The sequence below is a fragment of the Strix aluco genome, chromosome W (genome assembly GCF_031877795.1).
Source record: "Strix aluco isolate bStrAlu1 chromosome W, bStrAlu1.hap1, whole genome shotgun sequence".
NCBI lineage: Eukaryota > Metazoa > Chordata > Aves > Strigiformes > Strigidae > Strix > Strix aluco.
Window position 1 is genome coordinate 4,679,185 of NC_133970.1, and position 21,592 is coordinate 4,700,776.

Genomic DNA, 21,592 nt, shown 5'->3' on the forward strand with positions numbered 1-21,592 from the left:
GGGCTTTGAGTAACCTGGTCTACTGAATGATCTCCCTTCCCATAGCAAAGATGTTGGACTAGATGACCTTTAAAGGTCCCTTCCAACCCAAACCATTCTATGATTCTTTGATTCTATGTGGCAGTAAAATGTTTAGACCTATTTTTTGTGACCAAGGAAAAGGTACTTTTGCATTGTCACTGTGTTTCACTTTTTAATTAAGCACGCAAACATTTTTACACTTTTACCGTTTAATGTCTTGCTGTCTGTGGCTGAAATCAGTCACATCCAACTCAGTGAATTCAATGTGGTGAGGTGATCATGAGCTGCCCATTTTGTTGGGACTTAGTCCAAAATGTGGTGTGATCTCTGTTCAGCCTCACATTCAAAGGTAGGTTTCCTTGGGGGGGGTGAAAGCCCATGCCTACAGGTAGTGATTTTTGAAAATACAATTACGGATACACCCAAGGGTGCTGAAGGAGCTGGCTGGGGTGCTCGCCAAGCCGCTTTCCATCATTTACCAGCAGTCCTGGCTGACCGGGGAGGTCCCGACAGATTGGAAACTGGCCAATGTGACGCCCATCTATAAGAAGGGTTGGAAGGATGATCCAGGAAATTACAGGCCTGTCAGCTTGACTTCAGTGCCCGGGAAGCTGATGGAGCAGCTCATCCTGAGTACCATCATACAACACATGCGGGACAACCAGATGATCAGGCCCAGTCAGCATGGGTTTATGAAAGGCAGGTCCTGCTTGACAAACCTGATCTCCTTCTACGACAGGGCGACCTGCTTATTGGATGAGGGAAAGGCTGTGGATGTAGTTTACCTTGACTTCAGTAAGGCCTTTGACACCATTTCCCACATCATTCTCCTGGCAAAACTGGCTGCTCGTGGCTTGGATGGGCACACGCTTCGCTGGATAAAAAACTGGCTGGCTGGCCGGGCCCAAAGAGTGGTGGTGAACGGAGTTAAATCCAGTTGGCAGCCGGTCACGAGTGGTGTCCCCCAGGGCTCAGTTTTGGGGCCACTCCTGTTTAACATCTTTATTGATGATCTAGATGAGGGGATCGAGTGCACCCTCAGTAAGTTTGCAGATGACACCAAGTTGGGTGGGAGTGTTGATCTGCTCGAGGGTAGGGAGGCTCTGCAGAGAGATCTGGACAGGCTGGAGCGATGGGCTGAGGCCAACTGGAGGAGTTTCAATAAGGCCAAATGCCGGGTGCTGCACTTCAGCCACAACAACCCCCAGCAGCGCTACAGGCTTGGGGAGGAGTGGCTGGAGAGCTGCCAGTCAGAGAGGGACCTGGGGGTGTTGATTGACAGCCGGCTGAACATGAGCCAGCAGTGTGCCCAGGTGGCCAAGAAGGCCAATGGCATCCTGGCTTGCATCAGAAATAGCGTGGCCAGCAGGGACAGGGAAGGGATCTTACCCCTGTACTCGGCACTGGTGAGGCCGCACCTCGATGCCTGTGTTCAGTTTTGGGCCCCTCACTACAAAAAGGACATTGAATGACTCGAGCGTGTCCAGAGAAGGGCAACGAAGCTGGTGAAGGGTCTGGAGCACAGGTTGTACGAGGAGCGGCTGAGGGAACTGGGGTTGTTTAGTCTGGAGAAGAGGAGGCTGAGGGGAGACCTCATCGCCCTCTACAACTACCTGAAAGGAGGTTGCAGAGAGCTGGGGATGAGTCTCTTTAACCAAGTAACAAGTGATAGGACAAGAGGTAATGGCCTCAAGTTGCGCCAGGGAAGGTTTAGACTGGATATTAGGAAATATTTCTTTACAGAACGGGTTGTTAGGCGTTGGAATGGGCTGCCCAGGGAGGTGGTGGAGTCCCCATCCCTGGAGGTGTTCAAGAGGCGGGTTGACATGGCGCTTGGGGATATGGTGTAGTTGGGATCTATCAGTGTTAGGTTAATGGTTGGACTGGATGATCTTCAGCGTCCTTTCCAACCTAGATGATTCTGTGATTCTGTGAAATAGCAGCTCAAAGGCAACCACCATTTAGAGCCAAAAGGAGGAAGATATATATCAACCGTTTGAACATTTGTGTATCTTTGCCTGTGATAAAATGTTTTGAGACCACGTCTTTGGTAATTCAGTTATGCCACCTCCTTGGCCAAATTCTGCTTTGTTTCTTCAGTGTAAATCCAGGATAATCCCTTGGACTTTAACAGAGATAATCTGGTGTATCCTGTTATTAATTGAAAGCACATTTTGACTTGAATTTTTCAGTGTATCTACTGCTGGAATCTCCTGCCACTGATGACAGTGTCATTATGGCTTGGCCCTGAGTGTGCTAAATGAATTTTTTTTCCTTCGCTCATATTTCCATCACCTCACATGTTTTTGATTTATTTACATTGTTCTTATATTCAATCTGTGCCCATTTAGTCACATTTACTGTCATTATTTATTTAGTAACTCAGTTCATCTTAGAAAGGTAACAGGGATGGATAGAGTGTGACAAGTTGCAAACATATTCTGTACAGATCAGTTCTGTGGCTTGCTGTGTTTTGCATTTGACAGTTTGGTATGGGACAGGCTGTTTATTTAAATGCTTGGTTTATATAAGAGCATTTAGCAGCAGCTGTAAATGTACTGTACAGAAGTATTTCATGTTTCTTATTTATTATTACTCTACATTGTTTGTGAAGTCCTTCAGGATCTTGACAAAAAAGTCTTTACCACTAGGGTAAACATCAGTGCTGTTATGTGTTCAAAATGGAGAGGACCCAAACAAAATTTAAGAGTTTGAGTGTGTTTATCACCAGGTCTTTGATGGTGGTATTAAAGAGAACAAAATGAAAACTTGACTCTACTGAAGTGGAGTTTTGCTGCTGACTCCAGTAGGCTGGGATTTTATCCATGCTCTCTGCCTACGGAAGTTAATGAGTTTTATGAGCATTTTAAAATGATGATACTTACAATGTGGAGCTAAACTTCTCCTCTGTCTAGTAAAGGAAGAGAGACAGCCTTGTAGTGCTATTGGGGAAGTAGAGGGAAAGAGAAATACCCAAAGAGGTAGGATTGAATGACAGTTTTGGCTGAACAGGAACAGGAACAAAACAGGATCTCATGGTTTCAGTCTTTGCCCTGATGAGAACAGCTGGTGAAAGACAAGTTCTAATGCTAGTAAAAAATAATGGCTCATTTATTAATAAACATTTTTTAAAGTACAGGTCACAGTGGCCTTTAAGCCCACATAATATCCATAAAGTGAAAAATCTGGGCTAGGTTGTCTGTCTGGGAGCCCAGCTCCTAATCCCTCACTGCTGCCTGCTGTCCTGGCTCCTGAAGGCATTGGGAGGCACAGAAGGGCCTCTAGGACTTGGGTGGAAAGGAGTCCTGCCTCTCTTGTAGAAAAGAAATCTTCAAAACTGTTCACTGTCTCCATCTCCTCCCACTCAAATGGACTTGTCTGACCATAAATGGATTCCCTTGCAGCAACCAAATATAATTACAGTCTGTCAACCTGCCACACTTTTCTAATGCAAGCATAGGGAAACATTTGTAAAACTTTAATCAACCAAAGAATTTTGAATGGCTTTCATTTTAAAAATAATCCCTGCATCTTTAGCTGTAATTTAAGGCCTCTGTTAGTATTAGGGACTCTTTACTGACTTATTTCCTGTGAGTTGAGACATGAACAATTAGAAAAACTGAAGGAAAACAGGGCAACTTATATGATACTGCACAATGACAGCACATTTCAGGCCTGATATGAGCCATGATATCTGGACCTTCTGCTTAAATTATGTTTAAGATGTATATCACACATCATGTATTTAGGTAACACTCCAGGACAGTAATTCAGCCTTTGTTTTGTTATGAATATTAGTAAAGGTGAAGTAAGCCAGTTAATTTGCATCTTTAAGAAAAAGATGTGTTTTGGTTCAGGCCTGTCCCTTGTGCTAACTGTATTTTATGATTTATTTAAAAAGCCAGTGCTGAGAAGAAAATGAAAATAAAGAGTATATTCCTACTGACTGTAGGGAAGCTGCTCAGCATTTGAGCAGCTGGCCAAAAAGTTGTGTGTGTGTATCTTACCATAATATAACTTAATTTTACAGTAGACCAGAGTTTGACAAGAATCAAAAATGTTTGTAACTTGTGGTCTCATTTAATGTCTATTTTGCTAGTATAATTTCAAAGCATGGCTTCTCAGTTTTAATGAGAGACCTGTCATAAAAGGAGGACCATTTTCATAATTGCCTCACCCTGCAACCACAACAATGTCAGGAAAAGGTTTTTGTGGGCCTGGAACACTGTAAATAGCCACTCTTCCATACTGTGCTGTTCAACAGGCTGGCTGTTATATGAAATGAATGTGATCACAGCAATTCTGTCTGTCTGGTGTTGGAGCCAAAGGGTATTGGCATGAGTGGTGGGAATACTGGCATACAGAGGGCTTAAAGATACATATCACCCAAGTGCAGGGTACATTGAGTACTCCTGTTTGTAGGCTGTACACTCTAGAGGTTGTCAAAATGGAACCTAAAAAGCTAAATAAATATTGGTTCTGTACCCTCTACAGACCCATGCCCTCAACCTCATTTGGAAGAACCCTACAGCAAAGGCCTTGTTCATAGCTTATCTTTTGTTATGGTTTTAAAATGTCAGAGCTGAAATATTTAATAGTCTCTCCCCACCCTTGAAAACAGCACATTTAGTCATCACCCTGGAAATAAGAGACAGTGGCATGCTGGCCTGTGAGAGGGCAGCTGGGCATTGCACCTCTGGCACTACCGAGCCCTGCAGGTGAGTGGTGGCACACTGGGAGTGGCTAGCTGGGAGCTCAGGGCCCCACAGCATCCCTTCATGGGATTAGAGCATGTGCAGCGAGCCTGTTTTCATGCTGGCAGTGGGTTTTCTGGCATCTGGTTGAGTGGCAGCTGAATCTTGTGGAGGTGTGCTTCTCAGGCGTGCTTCCTTCCTGGTAGGCTTATGTTGGAGGTGGCTTAGGGCATCTCAGGTCTCTCTTCTAGTTTATTCCAGCACCAGGCTTACCTCACACATGCACACATTATTATTAAGTATATATGCAGCATTCTGAGGTTGCATCTTCACAGACTTATGATTTGGAACATATGTATTTTCCTTTCAAGGACTGTGGCCCCTTTCCCCAAAGTTGGTGATAGCAAGGGGGACAGGCTGTGTCATTTCTCTCCACTGCTGTTAACAGCAGCACTCCTTTTTACATTCTTTAGTAATGGAGATAAGGTAGTTTCTAAGTAAATGGACACCCAGTTTGGAACATGAATGTGGTCAAGCACAGAGCCTGAGGTTGGTCCACATCTGAATACATCCCAAACTCTGGATTGTTTATCCAGCAGCATTCACTGTTATGTATGCTCTACAGCACTTATCCAAGCACAACGATAAATAGCTTTTTCCCAGATGACTCTTAATTCTACATCTTCTTATCCAGCAAATGCACTACGCTCCAAATATAAATATATTAATACATTCTTTTTGGACAAAGTGCTAATGAATGACATATAGGCACATTGATTCTTTCCATTATATGCACTGCACTGTACAGGCAAACGTGACTCCATGTGGCTGTAAGCATAGACCCCTTCCTGTTGTGGCCTTGCAGTTCACTTTTGACCTCCATTTTGTGTTCTGTTCACAGTTGTTCAGCACATCAAGCGCCACAATATTGTTCTTAAAAGAGAACTTGGAGAAGGAGCCTTTGGGAAAGTCTTTCTGGCTGAATGCTATAATCTCTGTCCCGAGCAGGACAAGATCTTGGTGGCAGTGAAGGTAAAAGAGTCTAGGTTTTCCATTATTAATTCATGGTTGCAGCTAATGCTATTTTATTTGTGAATGATCATGTTTCCCTATTCTGTAGCCCCATGTAACTCCTCTAATATATGTGGAGGGGTTCACAAGGCTAACAGCATTAACAGAACATGAAATTTGATCTTGCTGGGGATTATAAAAAGAGTTGAATTTCATAAGGAAAAGGAAGAAACTGACAGTGTCACAAAGGGGCAAAATCTTTTATGATTAGTGAAAAATAGCATTTAAGTCATTAAAAATACATGTGACATTTGTGTGTCTAAAAAAATAATCTATAACCAGATAAGTGAATAGGCTATGTGTATAACTGCTAGTCAAAGAAGGCCTATTTTTCCATGAACTGTGCAGTAATTTTAGCCAAACTTTGAAATTGTCTGTGGGTAATTGTCATTAGTATGGCTACCAGGAATGTTATAAAAAAACTTGTAGATAATATTGCCATGTGCTGTTAAACACTGGCTGTATGGAAATCCAGGAGTCATGATATTTCAGACCCTGAGGAATGATTCTTGATTATTCTCCGTTCAACCCTCCCAAAATACAGTCCAAAGGAAATTATGTGAAAACAACCATAACCTTAGACTTGCCAGCATTCAGAATAATTCTCATGTTTCTGAGGGGGAAAAAAATTATTTCTTTGGAACCCTGGAAGGCCACAGACTACATGGCACATTGGGAATCTACCAAGAAGTAAGATTTCCATCATGATCTCGGAGCTTGCACACCAGACTTGCTTCACCATGCCAAGCCTTCTTGTTCCTCAAAATAGAACCACTGAGGTCAATTGTCATCCTCAGCTATGCACGCACACTAGAAAACAATATCAGTGATACCATACTCTACCAAGAGTTTGTCAATTTTCCCTGCCAACAGTCTTCTGTCTCTATCTGTGTTCTGCTAAAAGCTGAACAAGATATTCAACATTTAAAGTATCGCATTTAAGGCAGTGAGAATATACATTTTAGAATCTGGGCTGTGCTTAGAGATCAGAAAATAATACTATCTGTCCATTCACAATTAGGCAACTGTGTGTACATTTTGGATCAAGCCATACAGTAAAAGAATCCCAGCAGATCATCTTTTTGAAATGATAAACAAGAAACAGAGTTTTGGATCTGGCAGTGAGAGAACACAAAAAGAGGATGGATTTGTTGAGTACTTTCTTGCTCCATCAAAAATAGCAGGTTTTTTGGTTTTGCCAAGGTTACAAGCTTTTTGATAATTGGAGTTGTTCACTCATGCTGACTGGTGAGAAAAAAATGAAGCCCTGAAGGTATATATAGACAGGAGAAAACAAGAGAGAGGTGACAAAATTAGAACTGATGGAATTTTCTACTGTATTTTGGTGAAGCTAGAGTGAAAATTTTCTCTCCTCTATCACTTCAGAGAACTGCTTGGTAGCAAAGTAAAAGCCTTTCCATTCACTTGCTCCCTTTGAAAATCCTGACCAAATGGAGCCTAGCACTTCAGCTTCTGTAAAATGCTGTACCTGCGCTCTCTATCTGCTGCTCTTTCTCACTGTAATTCAGAATGAAGATCATTCAGCATTTAAAGGGAGACATGTCTCCATGGCTTTAGATGACAAATTTATAATTTTTCTGGAATAGTTTTGGGTTTTTTTTTTTCCAAATACATTCTTTACACTGTCCTTAATAAGCAACTTGGATGTAACCATGGAAGGACAAGTAAGAAGACTTATGCTTGTGGACAAGTTATGCCTGTTAAGTGATGTAAGAAGTGCATCTGCCTTCTCCAGCTGCTCCAGCCCAGGGCCTCTCCTGCTTGGCCCCTGGAGCCCAGCCCAGTGCCCAGGGACTCAGGGTCTCTGCCCAGGCTGAGGGACACAGCTGCCACTTTCCCAGTTGCAGATTCAACCAATAACAAAACTGTGCAGGTATCCCAGAGACACACACACACACACGCGCACGCGGAGACAGACACACACAGAGGACACTGACACAGCCGGTCACACAGATTGACACAGACAACGCACTGCCTTCAACAGCACCTACATACAGGACTTACATAAAACATAAACATAGACAGCCAAGTCCCCTCCTCCTCTTTGGCTGGTAGAGATAGAAGTTCCCTAGTGAAAGCATACACAGAATGCTCTCTACATAAACAAGCACACACATGTTCACAGATCCCTTGAGTACTGGCACGGCTGCTCCGTCTGCCCAGCACCCCTGCCTAGATCCTGGGCCCTCTTACTCACTTCACTGGTTCCCTACTCGCTGGCTAGTCCATCTTGATGCTTGCTAGCAAACATGCATGCAGTCACACACTCATCCCTCATGCACTCCATATTTGCAAGTCCCCCTGGGCATACCAGCACAAATACCCCGCCTGCCTGATGATACCCCAGCTGGGACCTGAGGCCCCTCTACTCACTGGTTAGTCCAGCTTAAAGTTTGCTAGCGCATACACATGCATGCCCCACACACACCAGGTTTGGGGAAGATACAGACACTTGGCCTTCCCCAGCAGCCTGCACCCACGGTCCTGCTTCAGCCACCAGTGCAAAGCCCCTCACCCACCTCACTCATGCTGGTTCCCCCAGTAGCTGGTTTTGGGAACACACACCATTCCTGCCCCAGTGCCTAGAGGCAAGAGACCCCCACTCACTCCAGTAGCTGACACCACAGGCCAGGGGTGATACCGAAAAGCCGGTCGAGGAAGAACTCTCTAAGACTCAGAATCAGAGTATTAGAAAGCAGGCATTCTTTATTGCAGCGCTGGGTGCACGGGGGATCGCTCCTCCACAAGCGTGCACCCCTTGGAGCGAAAAGTGGCTCCTTTCTATAGTGTAAAGCGTTTACATATTCATTATAATTCCGAGAATAGGGAGAGATATTACAATTAGTTTTGAGAAATCATTAACATAAATCCTGCCCCAAGTCCCTCCCCGTTGCGCCTGCACAGTGGCTCCTGGTGGTCTTGGGCGGGGGTCTTCAGGATGAAGATTGAAGATGCCTGCTCTTCCTCTCGTGACTTTTCACCTAGTTAGCATTTCTATAGTCATGACAACTTAGCCTTCACTGAGTCCCCATTCCTTATCTTGGGACTCAGTAGTTGCAGCTCCTTCCTTATCTCAAGAGCCCCTCCTGCTGAGAGCCCACCCTGCTGAGAGCCCACCCTTTTATTGCATTATCCTGCCTGACCAGGGTCTCTCTTAGTTGTCTTGCATCCATTTTGTTAAGGTTCCTCACTTCAGGGGTGCCTACACCCCAGGTCTGACTCCAGTAGCTAGCACCAAATTCCACTCACACACATACAGGTCTCACCAGAAGCTGGCGCTTAGTCCTTACAAAAACACATACACAGGGGATAGAGAGTGAGATTATGCAGAGAAATAGTTAAGAAAAAATTTAATAAGAAAATCTAAAATGATAGGACAGACTGTGGTGACCAGGCACAGGGCTCAGACAAACTGACAGCCCCCGTTTTTCACGTGACTGGCCCCTTTTATGTCTACCCCTTTCTTTGTTCCTTCCTGCTCCCCCCTTCCCCTGCATGTCCCCCATGGGTTTGTACAGCTCTATCGATTTCCAAACCCCTCCCAGTCCAGGCCGGTTCCCCTCCCCCCCCCCCCCCCCCCCCCCCCTTTTACAGTCTTATCAGTTGCAAAATCCAGGTTGATTTTACTTGAAATGGCGCCTGTGGTTTCTTGATAGCCCATCAATTAGTGTGACTGGTGAGGTTTGTTTCTTGTCATTGTCTCCATGTTTGCTTTGTCAGGTCTGGGTCTTGGTGTATTTTGGTTTCTGGCTTCCGGCTTTTCCCTTGGTTTCCCAATTGACTATACACCTGATCAGATAACCTGCTGGAATAAACATTCTCACACGACCTCATCAATTAGTGTGACTGATCAAGTTTGGTTTTCACAGTCTCCCTTATCATGTGTCAGTCAGGTTTCTGTCCCTGAATGTTCTTGTTTATGGCTTCCTCCTTTTCTTATTTTTCCCTTGCTGCACTGAAAAAAGGTCCTTGACCAGATACCCTTAAAGGAGCAGACACACTCGTTTCACATACCCTTACACTGCCCACTTTCAGTTTCTTGCACCAACTCTTGAGGATCCGATTCTGGTCCCTGTCAAAGAGTGAGTTTTTAGCTAACTAGACCATTGGATTGAACCCTGTAGAGCCAAGTGGTTAATCGCCTGGCACTTCCTGGCTGTTCTCTTTTATCATGGTTATGCTCCAGTTAAAATTGAGAACAGTACTCTTACTGATCAGGGATGGGACCTCACAGGCATGCAGAGAGCAAGACAGATGACTGTGTCCAGATCCCCCTGTTGGGCACAGGGTTTGGCCCAGTGAAAATACGAAGATTTTTCATCCTAGAGGAGCAGTCCTGAATGACAGCAGCTGAGGGTAGGTTGTCTCCATGATCAGCAAATGCTTTAGAGAGCTTCGGCCTTCTGAGTGAAACCAAAATAAAAATGTCCCTGTGCAATGGCAAATGGAAATCTAGAACTTGTAAGTAATAGGAGGATTTAGGCAGCAAGAAAGCTGAGTGTGCTGGACTGGGGGAAGCATTGTGTCACCTGTGTGAGATTCATCAGAATTTCTTTTCATTCACCAGGGTGCTTGTCGATTTTTGCCTGCTGGTTGCTGGGCAACTGTGGCAGCCTTGTACAAGCATGCTAAAAACCCTGGGCACTGAACCCCACAGGAGCTATTTCATCTGACTCAAAATGCATCAAATATCTGAAATATTGACATTGCTGTAGCAAATTATATAGGAGCTAAGAGTTCCAGAAAAAAACTCTAGTAGAGTGTTGCCTGTACAAGATGAAGAACATTTCCACGGCACCTGTGGAGGAAAACTAAAGGTTTCCAACTGTTCAGAACTTCTTAGTTCAGCTAAGGGTCAAAACCACCCCTCATTTCTTGAGCTTAGCTATTGTATGGTGATGGGGAGCAGTAGTAAGGAGTTCACAGTGAAAGTCTGAAAGAGTGTAAAGGAAAGGTATCCTGAGAATTTTATTACCGAGTCATACTGATGATGGTGAGAGCCAGATTCCCCTGTTCTTGCTCTGACTTACTTGTAGATGCAGCTCAGTGGTGTAGAGGTGGATTGAGGAGCTACAGGTTTGCACTCCCTATGGAGCACAGATCTGCAGAGACCAGTTTCTAAGTGGATACCTGGACAAAGACCCCATAGAGGAGAATAAGTGTGGGGTGGTGGTCTATCTATTAAGTGTGAAAAGGCTGAATTCAGTTGTTGTGGAGCTCCTGTAACAGCCAGGGAGTCCCTTTGTTGCCCAAGGGAGTGTGTCTCTCCTCCTTAGCTGCTGGACGAGTAGGGTTGTATGTACATGGAGTTGTCTCTCAGTTCCTACTTGGGCAAAACTCCCATGGACTGGTAAGAGTGCTTTGCATGCTAAAGCTTTGGTTTACCTGTAATAGTAATTATTATTACAACATTGTATCACATTGTAATACTACATTGCAATAATAATTATATTTTATATTTCTTGTGCTCTTACAGTTTTATTTGGTTTTATTTTTCCCTTGCACTAAGAACGTGCTAAATGCATTACTCTGTCATTTCTATGTAAATTCTGTGTGCTTATTAATTTTTGTTCTTTTCACGTTCCTCCTTGCCTGACTATGTAAGCTCTCTCATGTATTCTGTCTATTCTGTGTGCTGCATGAAATAATGAAAAGGGACTTGGCAATGTTGGGTAACAAATTTCAGTCACCCCTTGGTAGCAGAAGCCCTGTCTGGGTTTTACCTGGGTTTAGACCTTTCTGCATTTTGCTGTTTGACAGAAAAGGTGTAATTGCCATGGCAACTGCTCTGTCATATGATAATTTTGCTGTTTCTGTGAGATAAAAAGTGCTTTCTGAAATATACAATATGCCAGCCTCACAGGACAAAGTTTTCACCATTTTTACTGTCTTTCCAGGGAAAGAGTATGTTGGAAAGAGTATGAGCCTATGCTTCTCCCTGTCAATTTTTTTCCTCCAGGTTGCTATTATTTAAAAATGTTATTTATATGAATTGTTTTTCTAGTTCTGTTACTGAGAAGAATTACAGTCCAGTTGTTTTATACATGAAACCAGCAGAGGAAACTCAAGTGGCAACAGAATTCTCAATGGTGATTCCATTATATAATGTAGATTGGACTGTGGGTTGGTGCCCGTATCATGTTAAAGCATCATCCCAGAACTTGGAAAGGTTGGAAGACATGTTCCAATTCTGTTCTCACCTGGTTCAGATATGACTGTGTGGGGACCGTAGGTGATATGATGTCCACCTTAGAGGATATAACTGTGTGTGGTATATCACAGTTTGTGAAGCAGCCAAAATCCTTATTGCATCATTATTGGTAAAACTTGTGGAACAGGAGCTCTGGGCCAGAAAACACAGGAGGGTCCCTCAGAGAAGGGGTGTTTGTGGCATGACAGATTTTTATTGCCTCTGGGATCTATAGAGCCTGAAATCCACAGGGAAAAAACCCTCAACTTGGTAGGTGGCTGTTCAGTTTGCCCTGCTCCTTGTCCCACCATCTGGACCTTATTATGGTAACTGTTAATTTTTGGAGACCTATGTTGCACTTTCATAAGTAAAGCAAGTGTTTTCTCTGACAGTTGTCTTTTAGCCCCTCATTCACACATGCATATGTATAATACTAGAAAAGTGGATAGAATTGTGTCTGTTGAAGAAAAACCTTGAACAAACCATGACTTCGTTACAGCTAAGAACTGGGTTTGCTGGCAGAACCATTGCATTGTATCAACTTGTTCTGTGTCTGTTCTCATGAATGTGGTTGGTCCTGTGCTCTCTATATGAATTGGGGATAGAAAATAACATGACTAGATTACTAAGAAAAAACATCTTTAGTTAAGGCAAAGCAACTACTTGTTTGTCTCATCTTCCTTCGCATTGAGTTTAATTGTAGTTAAAGTACAGAGGTAGAGAGCCCAGCCTTCACTTTCTGTGAATAACAATTTGTGAGCACCGGTAACCTGTTACCATTCTCTTACTATTTTAAAAATATTAGTTGAATTAATATAGTGCAACCTCTGTACCTTTTGAAGTCAGAGCATAGCAGTGGTTTATTGATATTTATATCCTTACTTATCTGGTGTCAGAATTGGGGGGGTTTTGGTGCATTAAAGTATTTCCTTGCTCATGAAGCATAGGTCTTGAGGAGAGATCTAAAACTGCCTGTATGTGGGAGTTAAATTAGCATTATTACATTATACAACATTTAAGCCTCCCATTTGATCCAGTGTTGATATATTTCCTGTAAAATGAGAATATGCAAGATTTTAAAGCTGTATAAATAGTGAAAAAATAAAATCAACCCCCCAAAATTCTGTTCTGCATCTACTTCCTCTCTGTCCATTAATTTAAGATTGATCCTCCAGTTGCTTATGCATACACTTAATCTTAGACATATGAGTAGATTTACTGAATTCCAAAGGAGTTTTTGGCTGAGGTCTCAGGTTTTAAGTTCTGGTCCAGGGATGTACCTTTCTATAAATCTACCTAATGTATAGCACACTGTAGGGGCCAACATCAGCAACAACGTTAATAACAAATAACAAATGCATCTACATTCCTGCTAAGCATTTTAAGCAAACAAAGCTTTACTTTAGGGAATTTACAGCAAAGTTAAATGCCAATAGGATACTAGAGTTTTTCTTGAGTTAAATGCTAAAGGCCATAGATCAGCTGTGTACTAGTATGTTTTTCAGATAAGATGAATTTCTTTGTTCTGTTTTTGGAAAACACTTGGCACAGTAAGATCATGAGTATTCCTGCATCCTCTTACAATAAAAATCGGTGTATGGGATGATGTGTGGCAGGGGAATGAAAATCGTACCACTGTTATTTAATTGCAATTGCATTACATCTACATTGCTAAAACAGTTACTAAGAATGTACTTTCTCCATCCTTTACACGGTAGTGTCCTTATCTTGCCCTTACAGTGCCCTTACATGCCCACGTGTTTGCTGCCTTCTGCAAACATCTCCCCTTCCTTACATATTCCTTTCCTCCACCAGACGCTGAAGGATGCCAGTGACAATGCCCGCAAGGACTTCCACCGTGAGGCAGAGCTGCTGACTAACCTGCAACATGAGCACATCGTCAAGTTCTATGGTGTCTGTGTTGAGGGTGATCCGCTCATCATGGTCTTTGAGTATATGAAGAATGGAGATCTTAACAAATTCCTGAGGTAAATCCACCAACATGTGTTGTGCTAGAAAATCAGAAGTGGGCAGAGAAGGTAGGCATTGCTGGTACTTAATGTCAAATTAACTGCTCTCACTGAAAAATGCGGACACCTAAGAGTGAAAATCTGTGCAGTACTCTGCTGATTCATCTTGTGTACTGTGTGTGATGTGGACCTTATTGTTTCATTACCTATTTGGAAGTACTATCAAGTTAATCCTTACACTTTCCACCAAAAGAATGGGAACCAAAGGAATAGTGTTTTCAGTATATTTCAGCATATTCTGAAATGTTTGTTTATAAAACTTGCAGTAGTAATTGTTTCCTTGCCTCATTTCTGCTAGCACTTGGGAAGATCCCACTCAACACTTATCTCTGATAGGTGTCTAAAAACTTTTGAGAATCTACTTCCCTCCTCTCAGTGTTTTGAAAGGGTACCATTAATCTGCATCAAGAACACTTTAAGCCTTGGAAACTTCAGTGCAATGGAAAATACTACATCTTGGGGGCTAGTTTGGGGCTTTTTTTTTAAAGCTATTCAGGAACGTGCATCTGAAATTGAAATTTGGTAGTGAAGCAGTCATAAATAAATAGGTGATACCTAAGGTTCACAAGAATAGATAACTCATGAACCAGTAAGTTATGTCCAGTGGCCTTGTGCATGTACACTTTCTTCTAGCCTGCACTTGTTGACATAAAAATAAACAATTAAGAGGCAACATTAGCACCTACATAAAACATTTGCATAAGGGACTGTTCATTCAAAATCTCCTGTGTCATTTCCATCAAAGGGTATATGCTGGCTTTGGTTGGGGTAGAGTTAATTTTCTTTATAGTAGCTAGTATGAGGCTATGTTTTGGATTTGTGCAAAAACCAGTGTTGATGATGCAGGGAATTTTCATTATTGCTGAGCAGTGCTTACACAAGTCAAGGCCTTTTCTGCTCCTCACACCACTCCACCAGCAAGTATGCAGGGGGTGCACAAGAAGCTGGGAGGTGACACAGCTGGGACAGCTGACCTCAACTGACCAAAGGGATATTCCATACCATAGGATGTCATGCTCAGCAATAAAACTAGGGGGGAGATTGGGGGGGGGTGTCTCTGCTCGGGGACTGACTGGGCATCAGTCGGTTGGTGGTGAGCAATTGTTTTCATTTGCATCACTTGTCTTTCTTGGGTTTTATTTGTCTCTCTGTTATTTTCCTTTTCATTACAATATTATTATTATTATTGTGGTTGTTATTATATTTCATTTAAATTATTAAACTGCTTTTATCTCAGCCCACGAGTTTTCTCACTTTTACCCGATTCTGTCCCCTCAGCCCACTGGGTGGGAGTGAGCAAGTAGCTGTGTGGTGCTTAGTTGCCAGCTGGGGTTAAACCACAACAAAGGCATTTCAATGTTCTGAGATCTCTTCTGCCTAAGGATAACTGTGGGACACCACCATTTTGGAAAGATATCTGTGTAATGCATGCTACTGACAAAGCTGTAAAGCAATCAAACTAACGTCCCTTTAAATGGGCTTGGATTTTGTATCTGACTGAAATTGCTAGTGACTGGTAGTGTTGCCATTTTTTATAGCCTTGTGAAATGAGTTTGCTGTCCTAATCTCCAGTGAACAAATAGCCACATCATAAGAGCAAAAGGCATCAGCTAGCATCCTCCCTTATTGGCAGAGCTGGCAGGGTTGACAGGGAGACCAGGGGCTGAACTGAGGACGCAGAGCAAACACTACTTTTCCTGGGATTATTATCTCTCTGGCAGAAGATTTAAGTATATTGTCAGAGCAATATTGGGGCATTTGCATTTACCTTCTTGGACCTCTGCTGTGGATCAGAAGAGAGCTTCAGTTTTCAAAGATGCCAGCCGAATTTCCATTAGAACAAGCCAAATTTGCAGCTGATTCATGAGAAATGCTTATTCTCTGATTATTTTTGATTGGCCTTTTCTTATCTCCTGACTTGTTTTGAACTGTTGTACAGAAAGGTAGTTTAGCAGACAGTATATTTTCTATATTAGTTCTTTTTTTAAATTATTAATCAAGCCTTGTCCTTAGAATGTAAAATGATTATACTGGGACAAACTCTTTAACCTAAGCTCCAATCTGTTATTCCTCTCTCATTTGCCACAGCTTGTGCTGCAGATCAGAGGTTAGTTGCAAACAGGCTGTAAAAACCTGTATTTCTTACCCTGCAGCGCCACCAAAGGCTGTCAGGGAAAAATTAATCTGAAATTTAACCCAAAGGTGCTTGCTGCCTGTATGCAGTCAAGGGTTGTTTCAGATCTAGGACTACAGCCTCAAAGTCACACCTGCTCTGTGCTTGTTCTGGCTAGTAGAGACTGATGTGGATCCAAAGGAATCTCTGTCAATGTTACTGCCTATTGCAGATACTGAGGAGCTCCTAATTCACAGCCAGCACCAAGAAGATAAGCAAGATGCATTAAAATAATCCAAAAGTTTCATTAGATACAGACCTATCATTAGATACAGACCTTTCATTAGATACAGAAAGCTAGTGAAAGATGAAGAGCTCTCTAACTTATCAGACTCAGAGCTTCATGCTTGAGAAAGGTCATTAAAATGAAAAAAGTGCAATGAAGGTCTCCAATGCTTTTCAATAGGAATTTGTCTCTGAGTCTTGGTTGGGAATTTCATATCTTCCCTTTTATTCCCCTCACCCCCCCTGCAAAAACTGTATGGCTGCCTTTGGCAGAACAAGTTCAGTTAACTTCTTTGCCTAGTATCAGATGCAATCCCAGCAATGCTACACACCCTCCTTCATCTGTTACTTTGATCAGGAAATTCTTCCCCTGGGGAATTTTAGTATCATATTTCTAATAGGTAGTGTCAGATTTGAGCTCAAAGATTTTGATTAATTTGCAACTCTTCCAAACTCCTATGCCCTTCTCTAAGGGACAAATTAAGGCTACACCTCACCTCTGTTGATTAGAAAGGTGACTCTGAAACTCCTCTTCGTAGGAAGGAAGGACTTTTGAGTAAAAATAAAAATCACTTCTAGGGTATTTTTTCAAAAAATTTCAGGAGAGAAGGGCAGAGGTGGTCTCTGAAAGATTAGGCTGTGGGAATGGAATAAAAAAAGGTTTCTGTAAAACAGAAGAATGGGATGGATAAAAAGGGTGTAGTGGTTTGAGCCCAGAAAGCAACTGAGCAGCCGCTAGCTCACTCCTTCCCCTCAGGAATGGGAAGGAATGGGAAGGAGAAAATACAACAAAAGGCTCAGGAATCGAGATCAGGACAGAGAGGGATGACTCACCCATTATGGTCACAGGCAAAAGACAGACTTGTTAGGGGAAGAAAAAGAACATCAATTTAATTCAAACACCACCACCAACAGCACTTAACAGAGTAGGAGAGTGAGAAGCATTACCACATCTTAAAAACACCTTCCCCTCACCCCTCCCTTCTTCCCGGGCTCAGCTTTGCTCCCGATATCTCTACCTCCTGAGCGGCACAGGGGGCAGGGAATGGGGGGGTGTGGTCAGTCTTGCCACTCCTTCCTCCTCAGGGGGAAGACTCCTCTCATTCTTCCCCTGCTCCAGCATGGAGTCCCTCTCACGGGAGACAGTCCTCCATGAACTTTCTCCGACGTGAGTCCTTCCCATGGGCTGCAGCCCTTCCTGAGCTGCTCCAGCGTAGATCCCTCCTGCGTGTTGCAATCCTCCCAGCGATGAACTACAACAGCAGGGCTTCCCACAGAGACACAGCCTTCTTTGGGTGCAGCCACGTGCTCCAGCATGGGGTCCTCCACAGACTGCAGGTGGGCATCTGCTCCACCGTGGACCTCCACGGGCTGCAGGGGAGTCTCTGCCGTGGCGCAGCTCCCCCTCTTTCTCCTCCTTTCTTCCACTGACCTCTGTGTTCGCATAGGTGTCTCCCTCACAGCTCCTCCTCACAACTCCACTCGTCCTTCCTGGTTCCTCTTCTTAAATATGTTATTACAGAGGTGCGGCCACCGTTGCTAACTGGCTCAGCCTTGGCCAGAGGCAGCTCTGACTAGGAGCCAGGGGAGCTTTGAGAAGATTCTCACAGGGGGTCACCACTGTAGCCCCCTCCCCCGCTACCAAAAACCCCTGCTACTCACACAAACTCAACACGAAGGGCTATTCAGAATATTATAGGGTGTATCAAATGAGGAATAACTGTCAGATGACCTCATTAATTGGCTAAGTACTGGCTAGTAATGATTGCCATAAAATGGTACACATAGCTATGCTGATATCTGTATCCTCAAGGTACCAGGATGTAACATATGTATGTGACACTGTTGTGACACATCAATGTTACTGATGTAACAGTGTTAAGATAGGCGAAGCACACATGTTATAGTGCTTTGTTGGGCTTTCCAAGTGCAGAAGGATTTTCTCTGCCTTAGAGTGTATAGGAGTTTCTCATGAGTCAGTTGATGAGTATATCTTTTAAGGGATTGCTAGATCTTGAAAAACTCCTATTTCTGAAGTTGTTTAGTTGCTCCAACTAGACTTGTGTTTTGTGTCCTCTTTCCATTGTCGAGAATTCCTGTGTTGGGCAGAACTCACCCTCAGTGGTGAAATTAGCAAAAACAGTGTCACACTGTGCATATGGATGGGAAATCAGAAGTATAAATCTAAAATTGCTGCACTTGTTTCTCAGATGGCACCAGAGAAGGAAGTTAGCTAGGAAGTTAGTTACTGGAACAGAACAGGAGAAAGGTGGTGGTTTAGGACTGAGATATATTGTTATAAACCCTCTGCCTTATTTCCCTAAGCAATATGTTACCCATTGTGTAGCACTCTTTAAACCACCTATCTTTCTCACCATGGAAAAAAACACTTAAGGAAAAAAATTCAGGAGGCAAATTCTCCCCTATTTCACCAATGAATTTATAGCCCTTTTTGTCATTATATTTGAGTGAGACAATTTTGTGGTTTAGGGTCCGCTAATGCCTTTCACTTCTGTAGCTTACAAGTGGCCTATTACTTCATTGGCTTGTATTTTGGTGCAGGGCACATGGACCAGATGCAGTACTGATAGCAGAAGGCAACTGTCCTGCTGATCTGACTCAATCCCAGATGCTTCACATTGCCCAGCAGATTGCAGCTGGTATGGTTTACTTGGCATCACAGCACTTCGTGCATCGGGATCTTGCTACCCGGAATTGCCTGGTTGGTGAGAACCTGCTGGTGAAGATTGGGGATTTTGGGATGTCTAGAGATGTGTACAGCACAGACTACTATAGGGTAAGTGAACTGCTATAATCAGCAATAACTGAGGTCTTGTTCAGTCATCTTACTGCATTCATGTGACTGATTCTACTTTTACACTGGACAGTCTGAGATGATTTAGAGGCTGGCATATGGAGAAGCTGGTTCTGAATAAATACCCATTGTAATTACTCAGTTTTGGTATTAGTTTTGGTAAATTTGGAGAGAGTTAATCAGAATAAGATTGGCATGTCCTGTTGTTTATATATGTTGCCTTTCTTTTCTAATATTAAATCATACAACAGTCTTATACTCTGGGCAGAAATTTGGTATGTTTGCTTGGCTGTAGTGAAGAAGCAGCAGATAAAAAGGAAGAGAGGGTAATCAAATTTGGCCCAACTCTCAGAAGATACTAAAAGATGTTCTTATACATTTCTAAGACAAATGGAAATTGTAACTTTTGGTTATTGTATAATGTTTCAGTTTACTTAAATAGATATAATGGTCAGCAGCACTGGACGGAACAGTTATTTTACTTGCTGACAGCAAGCATTTCCTGCTTTAAGCCAGTTCTTTAGTCTTACTGCTTATGGCTGAACATTTGTTTTGTGTCACTCTGGTGAGGGCCGTAACTCAGTGGTGGGTAAGGATAACCCATGGCACTTGTTCATATTCTGGCCCTGGCCATTTTCCCTGAGCTCGGTTGTCATAAAATGATCTGTGAAGTTTGCAAAGGGTTTCTAGGATCTCTCGGATAGACAAGACTGTGTACACTGATTATTGTTGTTAATGTTGGCTTTGTACTATGTGGCAAGTCATGTAGTTTACAGCATTTGCTGTTCAATACCATGTGTGTAACTTCATGGGTGGAACTGGAGTAAGAGCGGCAGCTATCAGGTTTTTGTAGCATGGGGGAGGCAATCCACGGCCAAACTGTTAGTTTATAAATGCTAGAGCTGTATCCTGTAACATAAGCTACTCAGAATCTTTAAACACATTCTCTTTATCTGCCTCTGACATCGCTTGTTACCGGTGAACTCCTTATAGACAAAATGAAGGCCTATTCCTTAGCCACCTTAATTGGGCTGCTGTGTCTAATAAAAGAACAGTGTCTCCTTGGCACCAGTGTTTCTGTGATGCCTGAAAAGAGATCGCTTTTTGTGGTGGGTTGACCTTGGTTGGCCACCAGATACCCACCCAGCCGTTCTCCTACTCCCCTTTCTCAACAGGACGAGGGAGAAAATAAGATGAAAAAGCTCATGGCTCAAAATAAAAACAGGGAGATCCCTTACCAATTACCATCATGGGGAAAACAGACTCAACTTGGGGAAAATTAATTTTATTTATTGACAATTAAAAATAGAGTAGGATGGTGAGAAACAAAGATAAAAACTGAAACACCTTCCTCCCACCCCCTTTTTTCCGAGGCTCATGTTCACTCCTTCATTTACAATTCCTCTACCTCCGCCCCCCAACCCTGAGCAGCATAGGGGGGGATGGGGAATGGGCGGTTGCGGTCAGTACATACCAGTTCCTCTCTGCTGCTCCTTCCTTCTCACACTTTTCCCCTGCTCCAACATGGATCCTTCCCACAGGCTGCAGTCCTTCAGGATAAACCTGTTCTAGCATGGGGCCCTCCATGGGCTGCAGTGTGGATATCTGCTCCGGCATGGTCATCTCCACCGGCTGCAGGGAAATACTTGGTCCACCATGGTCTCTTCCACAGACTGCAGAGGAATATCTGCTCCAGCGTCTGGAGCACCTCTTCCCCCTCCTTCACTGACCTTGGTGTCTGCAGTGTTGTTTCTCTCACATTTTTCTCACTCCTCCCTCCCACAGCTGCTGTGGAGTGGTTTTTTTACCCTGTCTTAAATATGCTATCACAGAGGCACTACCAGATTTGCTGATTGGTTCAACTTTGGCCTGGAGTGGGTCCATTGCAGAGCTGTCTAGAACTGGCTGTGTATGGCATGGAGCAGCCCCAAAGAGGCCACCTCTGCAGCCCTCCCCACCCACTACCAAAACCTTGCCATGTACACCTAATACACCTTTACATCTGGATGAGGCTGGACAGGGCAGAGGAATCTACACACAAGAGTTATTGTTGAGTGTTGTTTCATTTAATAGCTAAGAAGTAGCAGTTTCCTTTGTTCTTTGCCCCTTCTATAAAAAAGCACACCTAGTATTTAGTAAACATACAAACCAGATTCTTAGGTTTTGTTATTTTGAAAATTCAGCACTTCAAGCTATTTCTTCAATATAAACCAAGCATGACTTAATTTCATAACTTGGATAAATATACGGAGTAGTAATCTCTGGCTATATTTGTGTTTGAGAGGACATCAGTGAGCACCAAAGGACAGGGTTTCTTGATTTTGTATGAGCAATACTTTTGGGTCTGAGGGC

At 43.1% G+C, this 21,592-nt stretch overlaps 1 protein-coding gene across 1 annotated transcript in view; it reads left to right on the forward strand.

The window, feature by feature from the left end:
- Positions 1 to 21,592, forward strand: part of LOC141917553 (BDNF/NT-3 growth factors receptor-like) — a 243,026-nt gene that overhangs the window by 144,591 nt on the left and 76,843 nt on the right. Inside the window, exons 14-16 of the mRNA XM_074810810.1 lie at positions 5,617 to 5,747; positions 13,813 to 13,985; positions 18,988 to 19,222. Of these exons, the coding sequence (XP_074666911.1) occupies positions 5,617 to 5,747; positions 13,813 to 13,985; positions 18,988 to 19,222 (539 nt within the window). The remainder of the gene's footprint in view (positions 1 to 5,616; positions 5,748 to 13,812; positions 13,986 to 18,987; positions 19,223 to 21,592) is intronic.